The following is an 8,573-nucleotide window of genomic DNA, read 5'->3' as shown; positions in this document are numbered from 1 at the left end:
TTTGGGCCTCTCAGGGTGGATTGAGTACAGGTCTCCTCAGTTTGGGCCTCTCAGGGCGGCTGGAGTACAGGTCTCCTCAGTGTGGGCCTCTCAGGGCGGCTGGAGTACAGTTCTCTTCAGTTTAGGCCTCTCAGGGCGGCTGGGATACAGTTCTCCTCAGTTTGGGCCTCTCAGGGTGGATTGAGTACAGGTCTCCTCAGTTTGGGCCTCTCAGGGTGGATTGAGTACAGTTCTCTTCAGTTTGGGCCTCTCAGGGTGGATTGAATACAGGTCTCCTCAGTTTGGGCCTCTCAGGGTGGATTGAGTACAGTTCTCTTCAGTTTGGGCCTCTCAGGGTGGCTTGAGTACAGTTCTCCTCACTTACTGATGGAGGTAATTTTCTGCCCAGCCCAGGTAATGCTTTGCTGATGGAGGGACCTTCATTGGTCGGCTCCCCGTGGCCACACACTAGTGATATGGAGCGACTCGCGGTTTTGGCGCTACCGTTCCCTATTGCAGGGGGTAGAGCAGACAGAATTTGTGGCATAGAAGTCACGTTACACTGATTCTGGCTGGAAGTGCATAAGAAACCAGTATGGAGGAGAGCTCATGTTTAGCCTTATATCTCCCGGCTGTATGAAGCTTCACTCCTTTGTGGAGGTGATTATATGAAGAAAAAGATGTCCCCTCAGCATGGACTGTGATAGAGATTCTGGGAGCTTCTTCCCTCTCTCCTGACTAGACCTGTTTTATCCAGATTACTGGACGTGTCAGCTCTGAGGTGGAGACTCCTCCTAGCTGTTTCCATGGCAGCTTGTTGTGAGGAGAATGAACATCTAACTTTCATACGCATACATCGACCAGTAGATTATTATTATTATTATTATTTATTATTATAGCGCCATTTATTCCATGGCGCTTTACAAGTGAAAGAGGGTATACATACAACAATCATTAACAGTACAAGTCAGACTGGTATAGGAGGAGAGAGGACCCTGCCCGCGAGGGCTCACAGTCTACAGGGAATGGGTGATGTACAATAGGTGAGGACAGAGCTGGTTGCGCAGTGGTGTACTGGACTGAGGGCTATTGTAGGTTGTAGGCTTGTTGGAAGAGGTGGGTCTTGAGGTTCCTAGATGGCAGATGGCTTGCTAGATGGCAGCAAAGTACATTTAACAATCCCCAGAGTATGCACAGCATAACCCAATGCATTACATACTGCCTGACTCAGTGCACAAAGTAATTCTGGCACACTGAAACAGATATACTACCACGCGACAATTGTATATCTCAGCAGTAGTGGAACGGGTAATGAGATACCACACATAGAAGTGTGAGGAACATACCGCAGTATATTGCTCCAGTGGTGGTCTTCTTGTGTGACAACAGTGGGACTTAAAAAGACTCTCTCAACACAAAATAACTTCTAACCAAGTACAGGTGCATCATGGCGGAGCTAGTCCTTTAACTGCACCTTCCCACCTGCATATTTTCCATCTATCTCTGCTCTTCTTTGCTCTGTGAAGCCAGTGCTCTCAATGAAAGAAGAGCGGAGGGGTGGAGTTGAGGGAAAACAAGCAGTTGGGATGGTGCAGTTAAATGTTTGGCCCCGCCATGATGCACCAAGCGCCTGTACTTGGTTTGTACAGTCTTTCTGTGCTCACAGTCTATTTAGAAGCTTTTTCCATTTTCATATAGACAAAAAAACGATGACACGTACATAGATATATACAGTACATACAGGCATACACATACTTGAAGACATAATGTATTCACAAAAACACATAAATATATACATATTTATATATTATATACATATAAACAGATAAATATATATACACTGTCATACACACTGACATACAGTGCTAGCAGTGATGTGGCCGGGACAGCACACAAACAAAATTTAAAGTGTAGTGCCGGCCCGGCCTCGTCACTGCTAGCAGACATAATCACACAGTTCACTTTGTGTGGCGATGTTTGCAAAAGTGACTGCCGTCACACAGCGTGCTGATAGAACAGGTGCCCCTGTACAACTTCTGGGTGTTTGCCTAGGGGCATTTGCCCTTCTTCCCTTGCCCCCGTATGATTCCTGGGCAACATCATGCCTCCATCATGCTTCACTGGTGGCATCACCAAGCTCCCAAAATGATTCATGCTAGGAATCACCGACCATCCAGCATGCTTCACTATAGTCATCATATGAGCCTCCACCATGATTCCCTGTAGACATCACCAGCCACTGCCAGCACCATGGTATTTTAACTTGTGTTTCTACTTTTTCCTAATTGAATTGTTAGTCTATGTACATAAATATTCATTGTATGCTAAGATCATTATCCTATAATTAAGGGTACTTCTTTGCGCCAGGAATGCGTCAGGGTTACTATGACTTTTAACTTATGTAGAAATAAAGAATACATTTTTTTAACATATTTTTGGATGTACTGATCCTCTTTTTCCTGTATTCCAGTCCACCTGTTGGACTTTTCCATTACAGCACTCCATGGATGCATGGTGACCCATATTGTTGGGCATGTTCAGCTTTCCTCTGTCTCCTGTTTTGAGCCACTGCCATGCTTCACTGTAGGAAGGGTGTCCAATGTCTGCTTTATTCTGCCTCCTCCAGATACCACTGATCCATAGACCAAAAAAGTACCAGTTTTGTTTAATTGCTCCACACAACAACAGAATCATAAAACATCTTTGGCATATTGGTTCCAACTTTTTTTGTGTTTTTTTTTGTCAATACATAATAACACTGATACTTTGGGTTCTCCTCTTTCTGGTTGGATGTTAATCTAGTTCTTCTCATTCATTGGTGACAATTAGGGCCAGTTTTGGACAAAGTGTGGACAGAAATGCTAGCATATTTCACCATCACACTTATGATGGTGCAGTATGATACTTGATCGAGCATTGGTGTGCTTGAGACACTCTGTACTCGATCAAGCATCGCAGGTACTCGAGCGCCATGCTCAAGTCCCCACCCAGCATATGTTGCGGCTTTCAGACAGCCAATCAACATGCAGGGATTTCCTGACATACATGGTAATGGCGTAGCCATGTCCTCCTAGTGGGGACAGGGAAGTCTTGCCCGTTGTGAGTCTGACACATAATGCTGACTTTATGTCCCACTGCCTTACCCGTGACTCTAACATTATAAACATTTTGGCCAACACTAATTACTAGTTGTTCACTCTTTTTGATCCATGTTATAAGTAAAACTTTCCATATCTCTTTCCTGTGGTGAAGAGGGCTAGTAAAATGTTGCAATACCAGAAGGCCTTAGTCAAACAATTAGTACAAAAATTTCCATCTGACAATGCTGGCGGCAGTGGTCATGACTCATAGTTCCTTTGGCAACCAAGCAGAAGAGATGAGGGAGACATACACCAGGTCCAACAGAGGTAGGGGAACACTATCAAGGGTCTGGGACAATTTTTTTTAGACCCTCCCAGCACCCAGGCCCTTATGCATGGGGTAGTCTAACAAAGAGGGAAACGTTTGAAGATGGTGAAGGAATACAGAGACAACCATACCAGCATTCTCCGTGATTCCTCTTTGACATATAACTATTGGGTATCCAAGCTGGACACGTGGCATGAACTGTCTCTTGAAGGTGCTGGCCTGCCCTGCCGCTAGCATTTTGTCAGATCAGGTAATTAATGCTGTCGGGGGCATAATAACTAATAGGTGCATTTGCCTGTCAACTGAAAATGCTGACAGGCTGACTCTTATCAAAATGAACAAGGCCTGGATTGGCCCAGACTTCTGAACCTTACTGGATGACAGCATCTGAACTGATAGCCAATTGAAATGTTCTTTTTTTTCTGATGTATTCCCATGCACCCCATCCCAACCAAAACGGGATATACGGTTAATGCTTTCTTCTTTTTCTTGTCGTACTCCACCCCATCAACAGGGTCAACTATCTCACTTGGGGTCATGCTACAACAGCAATTCCAGATTTGGTTTACCTCTATGGAATAAAAATATATTGACTACGATGGGAAAATAATTTGGGAATGCTCTGACATATGCAATGAGAGGGAGAACGAAGTGAACAATGAGGGGGTGGAGGAAGTGAACAACGAAGGAGAGGAGGAAGTGAACAATGGGGGGGAAGAAAGAAGTGAACAATGAGGGAAAAAAGGAAGTAGTGGTAGAACGAAGTGAACAATGCGAGGGAGGAGGAAGTAAGCAATGAGGGAGAGGGGGAAGTAAACAATGCGTGGGAGGAGGAAGTGAACAATGAGTGGGAGGAGGAAGTGAACAATGAGGAGGAGGAGGAATGAGAGGGAAAAGGAAGTGAACAATGAGGGGAAAAAGGAAGTGAACAATGAGGGGAAAAAGGAAGTGAACAATGAGGGGGAAAAGGAAGTGAACAATGAGGGGGGAAAGGAAGTAAACAATGAGGGAGAGGAGAAAGTGAACAATGAGGGGGAGCAAAAGGTGAACAATGAGGGGGAGAAGACAGTGAACAATGAGGAGTGGAGGAAGTGAACAATGAGAAGGTGCAGAAAGTGAACAATGAGGTGAAGATGGAAGTGAACAATAAAGGGGAGGAGGAAGTGAACAATGAGGGGTGAAGGTGGTGAACAATGAGGGGGAGGAGGAAGTGAACAAGGAGGGGGATGAGGAAGAAAAGTGAGGGGGAGGAGGAAGTGAATAATGAGGAGGAGGAGGAGGAAGTGAACAATGAGGGGGAGGAGGAAATGAACAATGTATCACTTATTACGGAAGGCACAATCAAGTGTTTTGTTGTCTCTAGTTTTATAGGTGAAGTGTTACATTTCATTGTAATACCGTCCAAAGTGATAATGACATGAAGAATTTACCTGTTGTAAGAGCTCAGTGCAAGGATTTTTTTGTAATATCTTTTTTTATTGAGATAAACCTTAAGAATATAAAGAAATACACCAACAAAAAAGTGTTTTTAAAAATGTTTAACATGAACTGGTAAAGCATGAAGCATTACATCCCAGACCAATTTTTTTTGCAAAAACATATCTATTGCGTGCATAAACAATATAAGCAAAGCATAAAACAACACATAAAAAGAAGTATCTAAACTTCTAAAAACAACTTTGGTCATTTATTGAGGAGTATTTATCATTTGTAGATATCTAGGTATAGGCACAAGTTAAGGTAGAGCTCATATGGTTCCCTCAGGGAGACAAGGTGTTGTTTTTGTCTTTCGAAAATTCACTATAGCAGCGAGTGGATATTTTGTGACACCACAGATGTTTTTTCCTTGAAAAATTCTAAAGTAGCCCTAAAAAAAAGAGAGAGGAGATAAATGAGTTAGTTTAAGGGTTTTAGAAAGACTTGTTTATGGTCTGCAAGGGGTTAGCCCAAACTACAACTTGATGGGATAAGTCAGCAGCTCAGTTCGAGTGAATTTACCTCTGCATTACCAGGTACAGTATAGTCGCTACCAAAAGTATTGAGCTGATGGTCAGGGGTGCAGGGAGTCAGACCCCAAATGATCTGGTACTGATGACCTTCTTTAAGGATGAATTACTAATAATTTAGACCCAGATAGCCCCTTTAATCATAATTAATTGTTGAGTCGGCTAAATTTATTCAAGTAGAATTGAGTTCTACAAAAGTCTGTATTCACCAGATTTGTTTTTTATAACTGTCCACAAATTCAGTAAAATGGGAGCTCTACCGTAAAGATCCATAAAAAGATTACATTAAAAAATAACTCATTGCTCAACGTTTTGGCCACCTCTCCTCCATATGGTCCTCTGCCCCTCTTCTTACCGCCCCCTTGCGCTGAAATGGTGGGAACATTCCTGCTAGACTGGAACTTTTGAATGCAACTAGGCCCAGGAAGCCACTAGGCCTTTCCAGGCCTAGTCACGGACAGAAATGTTGGCCTAGAGTGTGCTCCATAAGAGTAAACATAAGTATGCGCGTTCTAGGCTGGGACTTTGGCCATGACTAGGCCCAGGACCTCATTGTGTATTCCTGAGCCTAGTCACGGATGGAAATCTCAGCCCAGAGTGTGTGTCATAAGTAAAAACCTAAGTATGCACATTCTAGGCTGGGACCTCTGGCCACTACAAGGCCCAGGACATCGCTGCACCTTCCTGGGCCTAGTGGAGGATGGAAATATTGGCCTAGAATGTGTGTCAGAGGAATAAACTCAATTATGTGCATTCTATGCTGGGACTTCTGAACATGACAAGGCCCAGAACATCACTGGGCATTCTTGGGCCTAGTCACAGACAGAAATCTCAGCCTAGAGTGTGTGTCATAAGTATAAACCTAAGTATACACATTCTAGGCTGGGACCTCTGGCCACTACAAGGCCCAGGACATCACTGTGCCTTCCTGGGCCTAGTGGAGGACGGAAATATTGGCCTAGAATGTGTGTCAGAGGAATAAACCTAAGTATGCGCATTCTATGCTGGGAATTCAGAACATGACAAGGCCCAGAACATCACTGGGCATTCTTTGGCTTAGTCGCAGACAGAAATCTAAGCCTAGTGGGTGTGTCATAAGAATAAAGCTAAGTATGCGCCTTCTAGGCTGGAACTTCTGACCACGACTAGGCCCTTGACGTTTCTGTGCATGCACAATATAAGTTCACGATGATGACATGCGCCACAACCTAATGATGTGACTTGGCCAGGAACATCTCTGCTCATGCATAGGTCCCAGCCGGAAGTCCCAGCCTAACATGAAGATGTTCAGGATTTCAGCACACAGCAGAGGTAAGAAGAGGCGCCGAGGACCGTACGGGGGACAGTGCATATCAGTCATGAGTGGTGAGGTGAGTATTGGATGCACTTTTTTCTATATTTTATATATATATGATACCGTGGAGTCTCTCCAGACCCCAGAGCATAATAAGGGACAGTCACTTTGTGTAGAAAAAATCTGCTGCAGATCAAATTTGTAAATAAAAATCTGACAAATTTGAATCTTGTCAGATCCGCTCATTTCTGCAATGGTAAAAATACAATATATTAAGTGGAAAGTCGTAAATGCTTATATACCCACACATCTAGAGTGCTGTAAAAAACTGTAGAATACTATTGGGCTGTTCAAGCAGCCTTTTTTGTGGCTTTTTTTTTAAGAAAAAATAACCCCACTGTACACAGATGTTGGCTGTGAGTCAATAAAAAAGCTATGAAATGCATTATATCAGATTTTTTTAGTGCATTTTGTTTACTTCTTGTTTTTTTTTTATGCTTTACTTCATAGGATTCTCAGTAGAAAAAAAATGGATGGAAAAACACCGCAAAATTTTTCAAAGCCTTTATATGAACACTGGAAAAAAAGAAAATTTGTCAAACACATACAAAAAATGAAATATCATACAGTAGGTCTGTATGAAGTCTGATTCATAGAAGATTTGGAATTTATTTATTTTTTCATTATCGAAAAATCACTGATAAAAAACAGACATTGATGAAACTCAGAACGTTTTTTTGTGAACCAGTAAAGTCATGGACGTCAGATTCATACCTAATTGTTACAACTCTTAACATTTCAAGGAATTGTAGTTTTGAAATTTCTTTGGAGCCAACCGTTGGAAATACCCTGGTCCCCCAAAAATCAGACTTACCCCGAAAATAAGCCCTAATAGGATTTTGGGGGCTATTCTGAGCATGCTTAAAATATAAGACCTACTCCTAAAGTAAGCCCTAGTTTTGGTGGCATAAGGAAGTGTCCAAGCAGCTAAAAAAGTTAAAGAATACCGCAGGACTTTTCATCAAAGAAAGCAGACACCCCAAAAAGAAAGCAGACACCACCAACAGAAAGCAGACCTCCCCCCAAAAAAATAAATTACACTCAGTAAACCCCAAACAATTACAGTTGGCAAGTGCCGATAGTGGATGGGCTCTCATACAGAGATCTATGTCGCTGTCAGGTTCCTCACCGTTCCAGCTACATTGCTCTGCAGTTCTCACAAGCAAATTGGGTACCAGTGTCACTCCACGCGAGTGACACCAGGGAGAGCCATCTACTGAAGAACGCAGTGGGACCTGACAGCGACGCAGATTTCTTTGTGAGAGCCCATTTACTTGCCAACTCTAATTGTTTGGGGTCTGGTAAGTGCGATTCTTTTAGGGGGTGTCTGCTTTCTTTTGAGGGTAAAACTTAGCAATACATAGGGAATAATAAATTTTAACCAGGTAATTTAAACCTTTGTAAATATAGTGTGTGCCCACTACTATAGGACTGGTTTTGCACCATGAGAATAGCAGATCAGATACGTAAATGTGCATCTGAGCCAGTAATAGGAGTAACACAAAATGTTGATGTTCCAGAATGTGATGACTTGATTATATTTTAATAAATGTTGATTTATTTAATTTTTGTGTTCAAGAATAAATGTTGATTGTTGTTGATGGGTAAATATAAGACATCCCCTGAAAATAAGCCCTAGCGTATCCTCTTTTTGGGGAAACACACTACTGATCTATTTATTAAAATGGTAATGATAAAAAAAAAATAAAAAAAATAAAGAATTATCATCAACATACTTTTTCTCCCCATTCCGTGCCATAACTGTTTTTCACAATCCAATAAGGTATTTTTCCGTCTAGATAAAATATTTGGTAAGGATCAATAAA

At 42.3% G+C, this 8,573-nt stretch overlaps 1 protein-coding gene across 2 annotated transcripts in view; it reads right to left on the bottom strand.

Moving 5' to 3' along the window:
* Positions 1–4,963: 4,963 nt before the first annotated feature.
* The window catches only part of LOC142254490 (cathepsin W-like), a 37,989-nt gene continuing 34,379 nt past the window's right edge, over positions 4,964–8,573 (bottom strand). For both annotated transcript variants that reach the window (XM_075325566.1, XM_075325565.1), the window contains exons 10-11: positions 8,484–8,542; positions 4,964–5,254 (exon numbers count right to left, since the gene is read on the bottom strand). In XM_075325566.1, the coding sequence (XP_075181681.1) occupies positions 5,135–5,254; positions 8,484–8,542 (179 nt within the window). In that variant the 3' untranslated portion in view covers positions 4,964–5,134. The remainder of the gene's footprint in view (positions 5,255–8,483; positions 8,543–8,573) is intronic.

Source organism: Anomaloglossus baeobatrachus, chromosome 10 (genome assembly GCF_048569485.1).
Source record: "Anomaloglossus baeobatrachus isolate aAnoBae1 chromosome 10, aAnoBae1.hap1, whole genome shotgun sequence".
Lineage (NCBI taxonomy): Eukaryota > Metazoa > Chordata > Amphibia > Anura > Aromobatidae > Anomaloglossus > Anomaloglossus baeobatrachus.
Note: the sequence above shows the minus strand (reverse complement) of the source record. Positions and strands in the feature narration are given on the sequence as shown.